General features: G+C 41.1%; 3 protein-coding genes across 4 annotated transcripts; 2 read left to right on the forward strand and 1 right to left on the reverse strand.

Moving 5' to 3' along the window:
• The first annotated feature begins 683 nt into the window (after positions 1-683).
• Positions 684-8,879, forward strand: riox2 (ribosomal oxygenase 2). The gene is made up of 10 exons (XM_056594434.1): positions 684-770; positions 1,513-1,954; positions 2,090-2,209; positions 2,524-2,652; positions 2,971-3,074; positions 3,374-3,476; positions 4,369-4,537; positions 4,822-4,910; positions 5,402-5,509; positions 7,669-8,879. Exons 1-10 carry the CDS (start codon positions 733-735, stop codon positions 7,831-7,833), a joined length of 1,467 nt encoding a protein of 488 aa, XP_056450409.1. The 5' UTR covers positions 684-732; the 3' UTR covers positions 7,834-8,879.
• A 128-nt stretch (positions 8,880-9,007) lies between these two features.
• Positions 9,008-15,427, forward strand: tiprl (TIP41, TOR signaling pathway regulator-like (S. cerevisiae)). Of its 2 annotated transcripts, XM_056594435.1 has the most exons (8): positions 9,008-9,277; positions 10,445-10,586; positions 11,114-11,293; positions 11,487-11,583; positions 11,811-11,942; positions 12,130-12,225; positions 12,478-12,540; positions 14,714-15,427. In XM_056594435.1, exons 2-8 carry the CDS (start codon positions 10,462-10,464, stop codon positions 14,834-14,836), a joined length of 816 nt encoding a protein of 271 aa, XP_056450410.1. In that variant the 5' UTR covers positions 9,008-9,277; positions 10,445-10,461; the 3' UTR covers positions 14,837-15,427. The 2 variants fall into 2 exon arrangements, with proteins under 2 accessions (XP_056450410.1, XP_056450411.1); XM_056594436.1 differs by lacking the exon at positions 9,008-9,277 and having other exon boundaries at positions 10,495-10,586; positions 11,149-11,293.
• Positions 15,428-16,540: 1,113 nt separating this feature from the next.
• On the reverse strand, positions 16,541-19,345 carry kcnj15 (potassium inwardly rectifying channel subfamily J member 15). Its single transcript, XM_056594658.1, has 2 exons — positions 19,256-19,345; positions 16,541-18,846 (listed from the first exon to the last, which is right to left on the reverse strand). Exon 2 carries the CDS (start codon positions 18,795-18,797, stop codon positions 17,778-17,780), a length of 1,020 nt encoding a protein of 339 aa, XP_056450633.1. The 5' UTR covers positions 18,798-18,846; positions 19,256-19,345; the 3' UTR covers positions 16,541-17,777.
• Between the last annotated feature and the right edge of the window lie 470 nt (positions 19,346-19,815).

Raw genomic sequence — 19,815 nt, forward strand, 5'->3', positions numbered from 1 at the left:
TCATACTCCATATGGGGTTGATTCAGTCAAACAGCTCTCAGCATTCATCTTTCAATTCTGCCACTTTCTATAAAACTGGATAGCAAACATATATGTTTGATATTCAATTAATTTATTAGTGTCCTTCATCAAATGTGATATAATGCAGTTGTACGATATTTTGTATGTATTACACACATTTAATTTAGTATCATAGAATATATATCATAGAATAACATTGTATTGTCCAGTAGGTGGAGATTTGCTTTGGCTTCATGGACAGTAGTAAACAGACATGGAATTCAACAGTTTATGGACTTCAGTCTGAAGGCATTTATACTTACTCGACAGCGCCGCCCTCAGAGCATTGAGGGAACTGGGACACACAGACCTGTGTGTCTGGTGGGTCAGGTCATCACTGGCCTTATTACACTGGCCAAAAATATGTGTATCAGTCCGTGTCATCCAAGATCCTCAAATAATTACTTGGATGATAATCAAAGTAAAAAGTTTATGTTCTCCACCTTTATAAAAACCTCTGGATCCCTTACCTTTTTAATCCTGTGAGTTTTACTATTCAGAAGTTGAACCAAATTATGTATTATTTATTAGTATTAGTATTATTAGTATTATGGGCCTCAATGGGATCTAAGAGCAGCACAGAGCTGTTGGTGCTCCAGCCCCGTAGGGGGCGCTAAAACACCTTCATGAGTTAATCACCCATCTAAAAACACACATGAAGAATATATATCCATGCCACTAGGATCACGCTTTGATATTTTCTCAACAACGTGAGTAAACCCACAAATCATGTTCACCAAAGTTAAATTAGCATCGTGAAACTGTAACCTGTGCCACGTCATGGCATCAAACTAAATGATCCATGTTCCAGGACAGCACGTCTACCCACATGGGTCCCATGAGGCTGCTTCACTATACTGCAACCTCTATCATATTTACGCAAGTCAGTCTGATCAGAGACGAGTGCAATGTTGACAGCATATAAGCCAGAGTAAAGTCTTGAGTCTAGAGTTGTAAGCTGTTCTATATTGGTTTACCTATCCGTGTGGTCTGATAAAACCAAGTGAAATATGTGCTGAGATGTGTTTACTGAAGAAACAGTGAGGAGCAGTCCTCACAGTTTAGTTTGGTGGTGGCAGCATTAGGCTGTGGGGATCCTCTGCAAACATCTCGTTTGACCTGGTGGACCGTCTGTTGAGACTGGGTTAGACAGCTCCTCTTTTGGCGTCTGTTGTTCTCACCCTATTATGTTGTATCATACTTCTCCTTTCTCGCTGTACCTTATTTTATTATAAACAAGCACACTTAATTTAGCAATTTAATTAAACTTCATTTTCATAACAAACACCTAAAATCACTTTGATGTTATTACTATAGAAATACCTTTTTATTTAAACATACTCTGTACAATTTCTCTTCTTGAGCTTTAAACTGTAAGAACAACACAAACAAAAAAGCTCAAGAAGAGAAATTGTCCTTGTGGTTGTTCACTACAGAGGCTTTCTGTTTCAGGTCAAATCAAATTATGCCAAAGAAAAAGAAAACCGGTGCCTCCGTTGGCCACATTGAGGGACCGGCTACTAAAACAGCCAAGTCCCATCACACCGGGCCGGCCTGTCTCAGCTCAGACGACCCCGCTGGCCTCTTCCAGAGCCTCATCCACCCCATGGGCCAGGAGGAGTTCTTCAGGGACGTCTGGGAGAAGAGGCCCCTCCACCTACAGCGTTCTGATCCTGCCAATTCTTCCTACTACCAGTCCCTGTTCCAGCTTTCAGACATGAAGGCTTTGTGTGCTCAGGGTCTGGAATACGGCACGGACCTCAACGTCTGCCGCTGTGTTGAAGGCAAAAAGAAAGTCCTGAACAAGGTGGGCCGTGTGAACCACAACGTCCTCAGCAAAGACTTCCATCAGAAGAAAGCCACCATCCAGTTTCACCAGCCGCAGAGATTCAAGGTGAGGAACGGGGATGGGGAGTGTTCAAAATGTTTAGCTGTATTCGTATTTGCACATGCAGACTTAAATTCTTAGTTGACGGATTAAGAAATCCGAGCCATAGTGAAATCTTAAACTCTGTTGGATTCCTGTCAGGATGAGCTGTGGAGAATCCAGGAGAAGTTGGAGTGTTTCTTTGGTACTCTGGTTGGCTCTAACGTCTACATGACGCCCCAGGAGTCCCAGGGCCTCCCGCCACACTACGACGATGTCGAGGTACAAATCAACCAACACCAGAACCCGTCCTGACAATCTGTTGGTCAAGCCAGTAGCCTTGCCTGTTTGTTGTCAATGTGACGGTATAGGATAGACGACGACACACATTACTGAAAAATCCTGAGTGGTAAAGAGAAAGGAGAATAGGGCAATATTTAGCAAACAACCCGCAAAGCATCCACTGCGTCTCCACTCCCTGCCTCGCTATGTTCCTCATCATGGATAGATACGGCAACTTTGACAAATGCCACTCATAATCGATAGTACCTGGTTCTTCAGAGTGAGTGAGTGTGTCTCTCTTTATCTTTGGTCAGGTATTCATTCTACAGCTGGAAGGGGAGAAGCGCTGGCGTCTTTACAGCCCCACGGTGCCGCTGGCCCGGGAGTACGGCCTTGAGCCCGAGCACCGCATCGGGACTCCCACACATGACATCATACTCAAGGTTACCATCACTCAACCCCTCATGACATCATCCTCATGACATCATACTAAAGGTGTTTCTACCAGCACCCACATTCCGCTTTGACACTGCAGAGAGTGTTCAGGCGTTGTTGATATGTGTCAAAGTTATTTTTATTAATCTGCCAAATTCTAAAATAAAACCGAACCTCAACTCCTGGGTTCCAGGGGGGCCTCGACAACTTCTGAGTGTAGCCCCGCAAGGGTTAATAACAGGACCTTATTGTGCACCAGATCTTATTGGACGCAGAGAACATGTTTTAGAGTTTAGAAAACTGATGTATGGGTTTGTTCCACACAGGCGGGTGACCTCCTCTACTTCCCCAGAGGAACCATCCATCAAGCAGAAACCCCAGCAGGAGTAGACCACTCCACCCACCTGACCCTCAGCACCTACCAGAACATGTACGTTGTCACGGTTATTATTAATACAATGGGGTTTCTGTGTCCTCTTCTATGTACTGGGATTACCGATGGTTATATCTTTGTGTCCACCTTTGTATGTTCAGCTATCCACTTGTGTTCGTGTCACCAAAGGGACCTTTTTACATACAGACCGACAAACTGTGTAGAGCGGATACAAAGATAGTTTCTGAAGATCTAAAGTTTTGTGTATTTTTATTTAGCTTAGACTTCAATAGGAGGAAATTACCAATTGTGAGCTGACTTCACAACAATCTTTTCTCATCTTTCTCTCCACTCAGGTCATGGGGTAACCTGCTGTTGGATGTGTTTCCCAGCATGCTGTTTGACACGATGCAGAGTGATATAAGCCTGCGACAGGGCATGCCCAGAAGGCATTTATTGGTAAGAATTCTTTACCATGAAAAAACCCAGTTTTGACTTCTGAAATGGGACTTATTCTTTGCTGTCATGAACTTAAGGTATAGGTATATGTCTATTGGTTTATCCCTGAACACATCAATTTTATCTTCTGGAACTTTTATCGCCAAACGACACTTGACCTCTGAGCCTGTATAAAGTACAGTACCTTGGCCAATCGTTCCCTCCTTTAAAAGCACATCCTAACACTGCAGTGTAAGTCAGGATCGGCTTTTTAGGGATTTATTGGCACTCAGTGGAACTGATTGGGAAAATGTTATATAATATTCATATTTAGGTGCTAATTAGTTAATTTATGTTGCACCGCCGTTTCTACAACAGCCCAGAAAAAGAAATGTCTTTAGAGGATGCCTTTTTTAAATGTGTAATCGAAGCGCTTTCTTGTAAGCACAAATACACAAATGTAAATACATTTATAAATCTGTCAAGGAATCACCTCACCTTGACACCTGGCCACTCTGTGCTTTCTTAGACAATGACAACGTCATTTCAAAGGGTGCAGGGTGTATTCAGTTGGTTGCAATGTGCAACCTCATTGCTAGATGCCACGAGACAATATCATTACACAAACATACGATTTTCTCCCAACCATGTATAATAGATCAGCTAACTTCAACCTATAATGTATTTCGTTTTCTCTTCCTAACATATAAAGACACTAACGTCCACAGCTATATTTTTTCGTGTTTTTCCCTCACCTGATGTAAGAATAACAGGATATCACTGCTTTGAAAATGTATTTAAATTCAATGATCTAAAAAAACGTTCCGATAAAACACATCAATTTAACTTTTAATCATCACAGACTCATTCCCTCTGTGTGGGACTATTTTGGTGTTTGCTTTGGCCTGATCAGGGCAGCGGGGGCGACCTGGACACCGGCAAGCGGATGGCAGACATGCTGAGGGGACTGGGGGACCGTTTGGAGAGTGGAGCCGTTGCACCGAACTCAACTGAAATGAGGCGGGACTTTGTCACTAGCAGACTGCCCCCATACATCCAGAACGAGGAGGACATAGCACCCGGTAAGGCTCTGTGTTGTTTTTGAGAGTTATTTAGAGCAATCACATACAGTGATTTGTTGAAATAACCTTTGATCCAGTTCTGATTTTCTAGATCCAGTTACTTAAAAGGTGGCCACTCATCTGTCTTAAATGGCTATATATGTATATATATATATGTACATATGGAACTAAATGTCGGTGTATACGTTCTTACATAAAGTATTTGTATTGGTGTGAAATGTCCATGGCTTTTTCTATTTTTATGGCTGTGCATTTGGTTTATTAACGTATTTTTCCCCCTCTAGCGGGGAAGATTCCAGCACTGAAGGATTCGGTACGTCTGAGATTTAGAGACCACATCGTCATTACAGTGGAGCCCAACCAGGAAAGAACAGTAAGTTAAATACACAAAACAGTCGTGAATTTATTTGACTTTCTAAGAAATGAGTAAGGATCCATAGCAGGAAATAGAGTTGTAAATCCATAATTATTCACGTAAATATTTATGTCTTGTGTTTAACAAATTCAACTATTAATAAATGCACTTTTATTGTACAAAATATGCACTATTGTGGTTATTACTTTTGATTTAATCCTGCACTATGAATCTTTTCCCATCTGCAATACAAAGAGCAGCTTAAGTTATAGCTAAATAATTTTCAGGTTGGTTGAGGGGCAAAAAAGGGGACTAGAATTGAACTATTTACTGTATCGAGAAACTTTTCCTGGATGGATTGACTCGTTGCTGGTCATGTTTTATTGATGAGGAACACTCTGGTTAAGAACAACAACTTAAGGTTCTACCAAATTGAAAGGCACAATATGACTGTTGACCTTTTCTAATGGATGCTATTTTATTCCTTCTCTGCCTTGTCGGTGTATTAGGACGAGGCAACAGAATTGGTAGTCTTTGTTTTGCATTCCTTGCGGAACCAAAGAGAGGTCCACATGATCGGTAGATCTGACCCAGAGGAGGAGGATGAAGTCTCTCAGGTAATGTTTTTTAGTTTCAGTTTTTTACTTTGAATCAAGAGATCTTCCTCTCAGGACACAGGCTGCTTGTTTCCAGATTGTACGCTATGGCGTACAATCACATGAACTGAGGTCCTCTGCTGTCACCAAAAATCCAATCAATACGAGAGTAGGGGTCCGCCGACAATACTTCTGCATGTCGGCCTAGCTTTACATATCCTCGTTACATATCCTTGTTACCTCGTTACATGTCTTCACATATCCCCGTAACCTTGTTACACATCCTTGCTACATATCCTCTTTACATATCCTTGTCACACATCCTTGCTGCATATCCTTGTCACATATCCTCGTTACATATCCACGTAACATATCCTCGTTACATATCCTCGTTACATATCCACAATACATACCCTCGTTGTACATCCTTGTTGAATATCCTTTTTTTTTTGTGATCAATTTTTTATTGTATTTTATATTTCATACAAGAAACAGTTACACTTATACACAAGTAAGACAACATAACACATATAATACTCAACCATACTCCCCCCCCCCAAGCCCACCCACCCCCAGGTCTTGCCTCCCACAAAGACAGAATCAATAATTTGAGAAGCTCAGCAAATTTGTTAAATAGGCCTAATACAACATGTGAAATAAATAAAGAAACAAAAAGAAAAGGAAAAGGATGAAAAAGCAGTGAGTAAGAATATCCTTGTTATATATCCTCAATACATATCCCTGTGTCATATCCTCATTACATGTCATTAAATGTCATCGTTGCATAGCCTTGTTACATATCGTTATATATCCTCTTTAAATATCCTTGTTACAAATCGTCCTTCCATATCCTTGTTGCATATCCTCGTTACATATCGCCCTTACATATCCTCGTTACAGATCCTCTGTACCATGTTATATTTCCTCGTTACATATAGGTTAGTAGTAGTATTAGCACTATGCTGTACCACATTAGGACAAAGCACCTCACCAAAAAGAAAGCGCCACTTTCTTGTGTTTCAATTTTATTTTCTGACAAATGTATAGGTTAGTTACCGGTTAATGGGTGCATATTGTAAAAGTCAGGTCTAAAAACATGAAGCGCGACAAGGTGGCGCCTACCTTTTTTTCTTTTTTCTGAAGTAGTGCGCGTGCTCCTACGCTCTACTGTGAGTAACTGCCGTCTATCAGTGAAGTCTCACTTTTACATATTTAAGAGTTGTTGTAGGCAGGGATCTCGGAGCTACGTACTTGAACGCATGCATGCTTGAATAGTGCCATTGAGACCTGGCTTAATATGGTCAAAGAATGTCATAAAGGTACCGTGAGGATAATCCCAATTTCTGATTACCGTCACTTAATGCTAATCTGAGCTATTGCTAAACGACCATAACCTTGACCTGCACCATCCCACGTTACAATATCAAAGCAAAACGAACGGAAATGTACATCCTTAGTGTTAATCCAGGTGTCTTGGCCTCATTCCCAGCCTGGCTCTGGTATCCATATGTCCACCTAATCATCGGCTGGTATGAAATGTTTGTTGTTAGATTAGAATGCATAGCAGCGTAGCACAGCATGTGAACAAATGTTTGTTGTCGGTGCGACATGGACCATAATGGTCAATTTTTACCGTTTTCTATTAATCTGCATATTGTCAACAAAATACAAACTTCAAAGTAAAAGCACCAAATTTATTTATTTATTCGAAAAACAAAGCATTGAATTGACAGGTGACAATTTGATACTTAACCTACATTTTTTCAGGGTTTTAAAACCATGATCAATAAGTAATGTAACCATGTAAATGAGGTGCCTCTAGAATTTGGTCTTCCTTTAAAGGCACTACGTGTAGAATTTGTACATGCAAAAATCACTTTAAATTGCTAATATTTTAAATGGTTGTAGTTTAGTAACAATTTAGAATGCGTGAGCTTAAGCAGACTGCAGTTCAGTTGCCCACCAGACGGGCAAATAAAGGAGATTCTGATTCCGACAAATTATACGTTCAATCCTCTTTTTCTGTCCTTTCATTGTTTTGATGCCCTCACAAAAAAAAAAAATAATGAGTACATTTGTCCGAACTTTGGACCAGTGCAGTATCTATGGTAGGTGTGGTAATTTATGTTGGACTCAATGATTGTGCATCAATCCTTCCGTGCTCTGTGATTCTCCAACAGGGTCTGCGTTTCCCTGTGTCCCACCTCAAGGCCCTCAGGCAGCTCCAGGAGGTAGAGGAGCTAACCGTAGCTGAACTGGAGCTTCCATCAGATGAGGCCAAAGTCAATATGGCTCTGGCCCTCTGGACAGAGAGTTTGCTGGAAGTGTGCGAGACCACCATTTGAAATGTAAACAAATGGAATAAACTCATTGTCTATTTTAAAGAATACAGAGACACAGACCATTTGACCTTTTCATTTTTTTGTGAGTTTTATTTTTTTTGTGGGTTAGGTCGACAGTCCCTGGTTCTGGTGGCCTGTCCCCGGCTGGAGCTTTCCTTGTAAATCTCTGTTTGAAAATAGGAATTTACAAAATATATGAATGGATTTTAAAAAAGCATAGGTTCTAGCCTGCTCATGAATATTAATATTTAGACAGTTGTTAATTATTCTCATGGCTGTGACAAGTTCACTACATGGTCATCTATCGACGTTATAACATAAGCAGGCATTCATAATCATCCTTCTACTGTTTTTTGTCTCGTTTTCTAAGCTTAATACACATTGCAAACCATTGGGTGCGTACTGCTCAATATTCTACATGTACAAGATTCACCGAACAATTGACAAAATCGTATTAGTCTTGAAACTCTTGTTCATTTTCGATTTCCAATGGTGTCATCATCGTGCTCAGACTAAAATGCCTCTGGAGCAATTGGATGGACCATCAACTAATCAGAGCATCTCTGGAGCCATTGGATGGACCTACAACCAATCAGAGCAACAAGACAAGACACATCCAGTCAGCCATCTTTGTTTATTAAAATGCCTGATATTTATTTGGTTAAATGAATGCCAAACTAAAAACTATTTTAATATGTGACTCATGGGTATGATTTTCGATTCCTGCCTTGTTTGTTCTAATAGATGCCACTCAATTAAACATACTTCACATTTAAGTGCTGTTATTCAACGTTTTGGTTGTTGGTTGCGTTTATTTTTGTGTTCACCAGGGTAAAGCAAATGTATTCATCTGTATAGAACGCAAAACGAATATCTGTATTCAAGGTTCACCCATCCTTATCAATTATGAGGCTTCTTTTACTTTATAAATGTTCAATATTTTTGTGACCTAAAAATCCTTACATTTAGTAAAAAAACATTTTTTTACGTTTGTGCCGATCATTGACCATGGGCCTATTAAAGAAAGCACAGCCCGCTAAAACAACTGCAATACCAGGTTTGGACACTGAGCACTGGTGGATTGCGGAAGTATGCACTGCTCCTGGGGTCCTGCATGGAGCCTGCCCATGGACCTAAGAAAGAAGGGCCTGCCTGGTACTGATGTGGAGCTGTGTCAGTGTCCGGTGCGTCTGTCTTTATGCTCCGTGCAACCGTACAGTAATGCAAACTGCTATGTAAAACAATACTATGTATGTAGACATTTATATGTTAAATTAATGCCATTTTTATTGACTCAATGACCAACCGTAGAACGACGTATATCGTATATGTCTCATGGGTGGCTGTAATGTAATCGACCATACGGAATAAATGTTGAGGAAACGGACAGCAGTCGGACGACATATACAAACACTCCTGATACCAACGCTAATCAACTAAATCTGAGGTAAGAATTAACACATAGAGGCGGATTGTAGTTTGTTTTACTATGGACATATATATGTACACATATTATACATATATAATGTAACCATTGTGTCATTGGGAGCAGATTAGATCATCAGAATGACGACCGGATTCTGGAAGCGTTTCCTTTCCATACGGCAGCTTCATTCGTCCAATATGAACAAATATTAATATCTATCAATATACTAAACCTTAATGCTGGTCTGAACTGATTGTTATCACGGGTTTTAAACCGTCAACGTGTCAAAATAAACGATCTGATGCTTTCAACCCATTTGACTTTAGCATTACGAGGGGATCTGCACGTAGAACAACAAAAAATAATTATAATAATTATTAAGACACATCCACCTTTAGGTATGGTTATATAGACACATCCACCTTCAGGTATAATTATAAAGACACCTTCAGCTATAATTATGAAGACACATCCACCTTCAGGTATAATTATAAAGACCCCTTCAGGTGCAATCAGTGACTTTACTTTGATTATTATAAAGACATCCACATTCAGGTGCAGATCTGTCACTTTACTAGTAAGATATTTCTAAACGCCCTCCCCACTATTGGGGCTTTAACTCAATGGGAGATGTGACTGTCGCCCAGTCCCTTCGTGATCAATAAAGAGCGACACAGGAGCAGGATGTAAATCCAAATGACATTCTTTCCAGTTTTGCTTTGTAAGGAATGAATGACCAGCGGCAGACGACATGTTCATCCCGACGACAGGGCAACCTGTTGTGATGAATCTCAATGTCTGCTTAAACATCAAGATGTTTAGAAACACGGCACATGTCGACCCTGTAATGAATGTTGAAACTGATTGTGGGGGATACGTCACTTAAAGCAAACTGAAAATCATGTCAATAAGACTTTGTGCTGCAGTATTGTTGATGAACAATAGGTCCCTCTCTTAATCGCTGCAATCTGCGTGTTACTCCCATTCGAATCATGCGTATGTGAAACATACCACATCTAGCAACCAGTCATGTTGCATGGTGTTCAATTAAAAACAAACAGGAACTGGACTCTGCTGGAAGTATTGAATTTACTTTTTTAAATGCTATTTGTTGCCGAATATCATAATTATATTGATAAATGATTTTGATCACTGACATCTGCTATTCTTTTCTCTGCTCTTTAACAGACGCATTTCTTTCGTGGATGTTTGCCCAAATTCTAAACATGACGTCACATGGATTTAAGAGCAGTAAACAGGACTTTGCATTTGGACCGTGGAAAGTGACTGCAACCAAAACACACATCATGAAGTCAAAGGATATTGAGCAGTGAGTTTAATTTACACTTGCATAAATTAAAGTGACTGCAAAAGGAAATGTAAACATTTCTCCTGAGCTTGTTGTTTAGACGTATGAACTAAGCACAATAACACAAGAACCGGTTCCATTAAAGCCTGCAGTATGATTTGTTTTACATCCTATATTCACTCTTTTTTTTATATATATCATTTCATCATGAGTAAACTTGTATTAAAAGTGAATACAGGACAGCTTCAAACTTACCAAATTCATTGCAAATCTTAAATTATCTCAATGGTATCAGAATAAATGCATTGAATGGGAAGTAACGCCATTCCCTTCCTGAGTGTATGGGAAGGTTGTTCAGAAAACATGACTATCATTATTTCCAAAGATACTTTGTTGATGTGTCGAGGAAAGTCAATATGTTGTTATGTAAAACTATGATTCCTTTTCCAGTCATTTGATATTACTGTGACTATGATAATAGTTTTCTTTATAGAAGTACTTCCAGTATTGTTGTTTGTGTAAACTCTCTCATAACTTTGTGACTCCAGTCTGGCAGAGGATATGAACCTGCCTTCCCTTCCAGAGATGCTGTTTGGGGACAACGTCCTGCGGATTCAGCACGCCGACGGCTACGGCATTGAGTTTAACGCCATTGACGCTCTGAAGAGAGTCAATAACATGGAAGACTCTGTCAAAGTCGCCTGCGCACAGGAGTGGCAGGAGAGTAGGCAAGGAGACTTATTATTGCTTAATACATGCTTTATATAGTTACTATATGTTATGTATTGTTACTAGAATGATGAAGTTCTTAAAGACTTGATGAGAATGGTTTTGATTAAGAAAGGAATACATTTAATCACAAAGATATCAGACCAGGGTTATTGTGTGGTTGTACATAATATTGTGGTGTTGGGCTCCTAGGGCAGATTCAGAACACTCCAAAGAGGTGGTGAAACCCTACGACTGGACATACACTACAGACTACCGGGGCACCTTACTAGGGGACACGCAGATCACAGTGAGTCACTTATAAAGTTATAAAGATTGACTTTAAATGACCAGTCTCCATGTTTCCTGTAACGTTTTTGTGCTATAGAAAAAAAAAAAAAAAAGCACCAAACAGGACCGGTAACAAATCAAGGAGACGTGATCTCCTCTATAGCCTTGCCTTTGTTCAGTGGTTGCTCTATTGGACTGTGAAGATACAGCAGAAGATACAGTAGTTTAATATGCGCTCCTCTGAAGGTGAGCGAGACGTCAGACCGGATCGACCTGGAGAAGCTGAAGGCCCGTGAGCAGATCATGTTCTTTGATGAAGTGCTGCTGTTTGAGGACGAGCTGCACGACCACGGGGTCTCCATGATCAGCGTCAAAATAGTGAGTGGCTTTCTGATCCTCGCTCCTTCAGTTTATCCCTCTCTTTCCTCCAATAAATAAATGGATGGACGCCGAATTCTTCTTGCATATCCAAGAAGAGAAAGTCTCCTACACACACTTCAGACCTACCTACCTACCCCCCTCCCTCGCTGTGCCTGACTGTTTTTTTTCTTGGTTCTCCTGTCAGAGGGTCATGCCCACCAGCTTCTTCGTGCTGCTGCGGTTCTTCCTTCGAGTGGACGGAGTTATCATCCGGATAAACGACACGCGGCTCTATCATGAGGCAAGTAGCACCGCAGGACCACGGAACACAGAACTTCATGTGGCTGTGCTACGAAACAGAAGGATCTCTACACGTTCCTACATCATAGTACAGAAAGATCTCTTCATGGTTCTACAGTACTGAACAGAAAGATCGCATCATGGTTCTGCAGCACTAAACACAAATACCTCTTCACGGTTCTACAGTACTGAACAGAAAGATCTCCATGGTTCTGCTGCAGAAAGATAATGAATGCTAATCTTATGTTTTCAGGCGGGATGTGAATACATGCTCCGGGAGTTCAGCACAAAAGAAAGCAAAATTGCAGACCTTAAGGTTGGTAAAGATAATAAGTACCAAACACAGGATGTTCTCACCATGTTGTCTTGGAAGTGGACCATTCAGTCTGAAACTCCAGAGTTCTGATTGGAGCAGAGCAGTGTCAATCAGCCCTCGATCCCTAAACTAATAAGACCTTTTGCATTAGTGGTGTGAAATATGGATTTGAAAATGTGTTATGATAAGGTTATTGTAACAAATAACAGGGTGTCCGCGGAGGTCTTAAAAGTCTTAAAAAGTCTTAAATTAATTTTTCTAAATTTAAGGCCTTAAAAAGTCTTAAATTCGTCAAAAATGTCGTATGCTGGTCTTAAATTTATAACTCGGAGGTCTTAAATTTGTCGGGGCAGGGTTATTTAAAAAAAAATAAATCTCACGGGACTTTTCGGGAAGGAGATGTACGAGAGGCTACTTTCTTGCTAGCTGCATATATAAACGGATGTCTGCGCGCTTGCTAGCTAGTCTGCAACAATGGGTAAATGCAAGTTCAACGTCAGTTGGCTGGAAGACGTCCGTTTCCGAGGTTGGCTAGCGTCCGTTGCCAACCCAGAACAGGCCAGATGCATTCAGTGCAAAAGTAGCCTACATTCAAGCTCGGCACCATGGGGATTAAGGCTCTCGTCAGCCATATGCAGAGCCAAAAACATAAAACCTCTGCCAGGAGCCAAACACAGACCCCAGCCATTTCTACGTTTTGCATCTCTGCCCCGGCGCCACCGCCGCAGACGGTCCGCGCTGCTAGCACTGACCTGAGGGTAGCATTTGGTGCGACACCAACACTGAAAGCGGAGGTGTTGTGGATTCTAAACAGTCACAGTGGTCAAGCACCAGTCCTACAACTCGAATGAGGGGATAGGAGATCTCTTCGGTTTGATGTTCCCTGACTCTCAAATCGCGAGCACCTTTACTGCTGGAAGGGACAAAACGGCGTATATAACTCGCTTCGGACCAGCGCCTTTCATCCGAAACGAGCTAATCTGCAGCGTCAACAAGGCTGATTTTGTTTTGATATTTGAGACGTTGAACCACGCCACTAAAAGCAAGCAACTCAACGTGCACGTACGATATTGGGTCGGAGATCGAGTGCATTCCCGGTACTTGGGCTCGCAATTCATGGGGCCCCACATATATGGGGGTAAAAGGGGTGATGATACATAATATTTTTTAGACAATATGCAGAATCTTTTCACTTACGAATTAACACGGTCAGCTATTTTTGCCAGCACGCCACCCTAGCCATATTATGGGTAACCGTGTTCCCCTTGGCTGTGATTTGAACTTTGAATTCCTCGTAGGAGTTCATAATAATACATTGCTCGCCTTGGATGAAATACACCGCTCTTGCGTGATTTATTTTGCATAAGGGTGAGTCAAATGACGCGAGAAACGCCCCTTTTATGTGAACGCGCATTGAACCTAAAGCGGAAAAACCTGGTTCAACTAATTTAATCTAAAGTGAGCGTTGTGGTACCATTTAACTGTGATTGCGAGTTGCGGCTCTGTCGAGCCAGGTTTTCCCAAGAAAGCCTGGGTATGTTCAACGAGGTTCGTGGTATACCCCCCAGGTCTTACTGAAGGCATTTATTTATTGGTGAAAATATTATTAATCAGTGGCGTGAATATCGACGGTGCAACCGGTGCAGCTGCCCGGGGGCCCAGACGCTGTCACCCCCCTCTCAACAACTCAAAACTTGGGTGCACCATAAATACGTGCTGGTGCACCCAAATAAAAAATGTAGGCGCACCAGTGCACCCAAGGAAAAAGTTAGTCTGGAGCCCTGGAGTATCACTTTATGTTCAATAAACAGACAGATAGTAAACTTGAATGAGTCTCATTGAGTGACACACATGCTATGCTTGGGTTGTAATACAGCGGGATCCCACCCACCATCGCGGGTTTAAGGTCTTAAATTTCATTCAAGGTGGTATTAAAAAGGTCTTAAAAAGTCTTAAATTTGACTTGCTGAAACCTGCAGATACCCTGAATAACGTCATCAATGTGTGTCTTCAAATAACACGCACTCACACTCAGAAGATGCTTTGCTAACAGCTATTGTGGAAAAGCACATATTTAGAGACATATTTGAATTGCCGAAATGTATGATGATTGAGAAATTTGTTGAATGAGTGAATATACATGCTTTTAATGATTATAAACTTCTCCTTTTAGGACGTTCCTGCTTGTAAATACACGGATCCCAATGAGATCGCTCAGTACCTGACTTTAAAGCTGAGCAAGTATGAAAAGCTGGAGCTCCCTTTGAATGAATCCCAGACAACAATTGCTGAATGAAATGTGTGTGTGTGTGTGTGTGTGTGTGTGTGTGTATGTGTTTGCGCGCACGTCTGTGCACGTAGTGGGTTTTTGTATATAAAACAATGGTTAATGTCTAGAAGGATTTGCAACAGTTTTCATTTCAAGTGGAACTTCAAGTGATCGTAAATACAAGCACGGTACCTGCGAATAATTCACCAGATAAGGGTTTTTACATTATTTTATGCTTTCTCACAAACGTTTTAACAGATAATAAAAGGCATTCTATTTTCCAAAAGCATTTGATGCATCAAATCATTAGTTTGCATATGTTGAATATAACATGCATAAAATACAATCCCCCGCATGCTTTCTCAACATTTGTAGTTGATCTTGACTCTTGACTTCTGATGTTCACAGAGCTTTTGATAAAAGTGACTGCCAGGTTTATTCCATAGGACAGCTGAATGAAATACCACCCCCAACATTTTGAACTAGCACAAAAAGAACATTCATTTTACTTTGCTATTAAATGTACTTTAAACGGATGAAATGTGTAGAAGTAAGGAATGTTTGTTGATGATAATAAAATGTATTGACAATTTATTTGTTTAGTTCCAGTGTGGTCCTTTCACAAAACAAGTCCTTTAATCAGGGGTCCGAGCTTGGTCCCCTATTGTTTCTGTACCGTTAATTTCCCCCTCGAATTCTGCAAAAGTCATGCTGCAGCCTATGCCGTAAGTCAAAAACTGGAAATTTTCAGGTATGGTTACCAATAACCCCCTCTACCCATAAAACCAAATTGATTTCTCTTCACCAGATTGACCTGGACTCAAAATTCTTTCATCATATTAATCTCTAGAATCAGATTCATCATTACTCTTATGCCTGAAAAATGTTTACTTTTCCCACAACTTCATAGAACAGTCAAACGTCCACAGTCTCAGCCCATTTTTCCTATATGACCATTTATTTTATTGTATAACTACCATACGACTATCATTAGCGGATAGTTAGGTTGAGAGTTCGAATCCTGATAAGAGAATTATGAACAAGCTGAACATGGTATTTGGCCATTGCTCTGCAGCCCACTTACCTGAAAGCCGAGGCACAGTATGGCATAAAGGGAAACATCTGTCCTTCATATTTATATATTTTCCATTAGTGTGTTCTTGACTTTTAATTTTGCTCGAACGTTGATTACTGCTTGCGGTTATGTTTCCACTTTGTATATGTTTGAATACTCAGGGCCTGCATATACTTAATTCCATGCAATATGTATTCGAATAAATATCATAGGGGCCAGAAAATATAGAGTTAATTAACTGACGGGTAGCAAGTTTTTCATGTTTATTCATATTGTCATTCACATGAACACAAAGAACCATAATAACACAGATATAACTGTTATAAAGTTGTGTCTAGATCCGTCAGTCTGGCCTACTCTGCTACATATATTTACGAGTTGAATTATATTTACGAGTTGAAGCCATGCATATACTTATATATATATATATATATATATATATATATATATACATATACATATATACACATATATAGTGAGGTCCCCCCTTCACTGTAAAGCGTCTTTGAGTGTCTAGAAAAAGCGCTCTATAAATTCAATCCATTATCATTATTATCATTACTTCAGACTCGCTATAATAGTACGGTAGCGTACTAGTAACAATACTGAAAGCATATCTGTGATGATACCATGTATTTAGTGTGTATGCAGTCGGCTGCATATCTTTGTTCCTTCTATTCTACACAAATGTGCACGCACCAAATAAATATCTTTTGTGTTTTGTGTGTTCATCATCAATCATGTTTTTAAAGGTGACATATTATGCCACCAGGTGTTAGTGTGATTAGCCGTTACAAGCATTTTTGAAAATCTGCCTCTTCTGACATCACAATTGTGCGTGTCCACCTAGATGTGCGCTGGGTAGACTGATCTATCCGTCATACATCTAGGTGGATAAGCCGTTACGGCTTGTAACGGCTAATCACACTCACACCTGGTGGTGTGTCCTGGTGTGTGATATGTCACCTTTAAGGTTTTTGCAAAGACAGCTTTTTTCCCATTTAATGCATTTAGTGTAAAAGGTATTTGAAGGAGAAACATTATCTTTGTTTTGAAGCAAACAAACAGAGGTAGCCCAGACCTGTTGTCACAACAATGGCAGGTTTGTTTGTGTTGTGGTGTCTGTGTAGTGGGTTAAGAAAGACACGTCCTCAGCAGAAAGACTATTATCTTTTAATTAACTGATCTGTGTTCAGCAATTATATATATATATATATATCATGTAACAATTTATCAAATTGAAATGATGAATGAGGATGACCATGAAATCAACATGTTTGACAGGCATTGTATTGACTTTAAAAACCCTACATCAGTGAAAAGATAGAATCAAACTAGTTGTAGAAATAAATGAGTGAAATTAAGGTATATGACATTAATCTCCTTCTAACCGACCCCTTTCCATCTTGAAATACAAGAACGTCTAGAACATTTTCAAAGGAGTGGATTGTTTTACAGTTCTATTGTACACCTGTCCAACCAGTTACCACACAATACCGCTACCTGTCCCCTCATTGACCAACATACTCAAATTCAGGTCCTACATTCAAATTGCTATCATAAATCTTAAACTTATCGCAACCATTGACCTAGGCAGAGTATTTAAAAAGCCATACTCTTGATCCATAGTGCCTGCACAGTGTGCCCTGACAAGATCAAAAAGAAATGCTAGCTCTGAAGCAGCCCAGTGAAAGCCTACACTGTGCAGTGTATTCTGGAGGCATCAGGGCTAACTCTGTGTGTTTTTGAGAGTTGCTTGTTTCATGATATCTGGCAACATTGACTTTGACTTTTAGGTGACAGACAATAGGTTGTCCATCATCTCCTAAGCATGTAAAATGACAAAATAAGAAAAGAAAAGTTGTAAGCAGTTGTTTTTGCTAGTAGGTTGAATTACTCCTTTTTATATTCTTCCTCCAGCTTGAGCTTCTCTGTGTTGTTGCTAAGAAACATGGAATCAGCGCTCGCCTGCACTTTATCAAAGAAGCTGAAGTCGGCCACATAGCGGCTGTTGTTGTTGCTGAAAAGCACCGGCTTGAACTCGTAGCCCCACAGGATCTCCTGGGGCACGTAGGACGTGCGGCTCTGGCAGGTGGCAGCCGTTGACTCCATGGTGGCGTTCAGGGTCACCAGCAGCTCAAAGTCTCGGGTGTGCAGGTTGTCGGCCGTCAGGCCCACAAGGGGGCTGCTCTCGTCCAGCACGTGGTAGAAGGTCAGGGGCAGGATGAGGAAGGGGCACTCGCCGCTGGAGTCCATGTAGAAGTTGACGCTGCTCTGGTGCACCAGTGTCTTCTCGCCCTCCTGCGTCACCTTTGGGTGGAGGAGCTTGCCCGTGAGCTGGCACTGGACTAGCAAGCTCTTCCTCATGTTGGCCACGCGCACCATGATGCACAGCTTCCCCTCCCGCCGGCACACCACCGCCGAGCGGCTGAACTTGATGGTCTCGGCGCGCTTCTTGGGCCGAGCCAGCTTGGCCAGGAAAGCCCCGGTGACGAAGATCTCTGCCAGTCCGGTGATCACCAGCTGAGCCACCAGGGTGAAGATGGCCAGAGGGCATTCCTCGTTAATGTAGCGGAAGCCATAGCCGATGGTGGTCTGCGACTCCAGGGAGAAGAGGAAGGCGCCGGTCAGCGTCTTGGCGTTCTCCACGCAGGGCGTGTGGTTGGACGGCAGCACCGCCTCAAAGTCCCCGTTTCCCATGCTGATGAAGTAGAAGATAACCCCGAAAAAGAACCAGGTCATGACGAAGGTGGAGGCGAACAGAGTGAGTTTGTAGCGCCACTTCATGTCCACCACGGTAGTCCAGATGTCGTGCAGGTACAGCTTGACCATGCCTTCCACATTGTCGATCCTCACGTTGTTGTGGCCGTCCTTGGAAACGATGCGCCGCTGGACCGGTTTGTTGGTGGTCATGTTGCACAGGATGATTGACAGCCGATTGACAGATCTTTTCTTGCAGATACTGACAGAAAATGACAACGAATAGGAAAAACCAACAAGCATCTCATCAGCGATTGTTAGGAACTGTGATTAAATCTGAAATTGATTGTATAGACATTTGTGTGCCTCAGTATTGATTTTAAATAAATAGAAGACATAAATTGAAGTTACTACTTACGGATTTACAATCGAATCAAACTATATTAATCCTTTTTTACAAAACACCACAAGCTTTGAAAGCATTCCACTGTCAAATACATCCATATTAAATATTGATATTATATTGATTTAAATAAAGAATACAGTTATGTGAAACAAACAGGAATGCTTCAGGAGTAACACTTTCGCATTGATATACGCAATCATTTCAATAAAGTTATCAGTTTCTTCCTACCCGATCAATTTGTGTGACTAACACATTTTCGCCTCACCTCCTGTCGTAAATAGCTGCGATATGAACGGTTTGGTGTCCCAGTGTCTCCTTTCTGCTATTGTCCCGGTCTGTTTGTGTTCTACTGGCACTGTGGTATTGAGGGCAGTGTGTGAGAGCAGGGGAAGGGTTTTGTTCAAGCCTGACCCCACCTACCTGCGAGAGGTCGGTATGTAGAGCTTATCATTTTGCTCTGACGGTTCCTGCACTGTCCACACCACCTCGCCATGATCACCATGTAATAGCTCACCAGAGAGCAGTATAAATCAATCACCCATAGTGACCACATACTATTCATTCAGAGGTATTCTTCACTTTGTCATGTTTTCTTTGTTGGGATAATTCTTCATAACAAAGAAAGAGAGTTCATAAAAACAATGACGTGCAAAAACAATATAATTGCTCTCCATTTGAAATTACCAGTTTAACTTCTATGACCTTGAAGTGTTCCTTAGTGTGTCTCTGCATATCCTTAAGTTTGTTATTAACCTCCCTGTGTTTACAGGAAATAGACTTTGTATGCGTGTGTGTGTGTGTGTGTGTGTGTGTGTGTGTGTGTGT

Source organism: Gadus chalcogrammus, chromosome 7 (genome assembly GCF_026213295.1).
Source record: "Gadus chalcogrammus isolate NIFS_2021 chromosome 7, NIFS_Gcha_1.0, whole genome shotgun sequence".
Classification (NCBI taxonomy): domain Eukaryota; kingdom Metazoa; phylum Chordata; class Actinopteri; order Gadiformes; family Gadidae; genus Gadus; species Gadus chalcogrammus.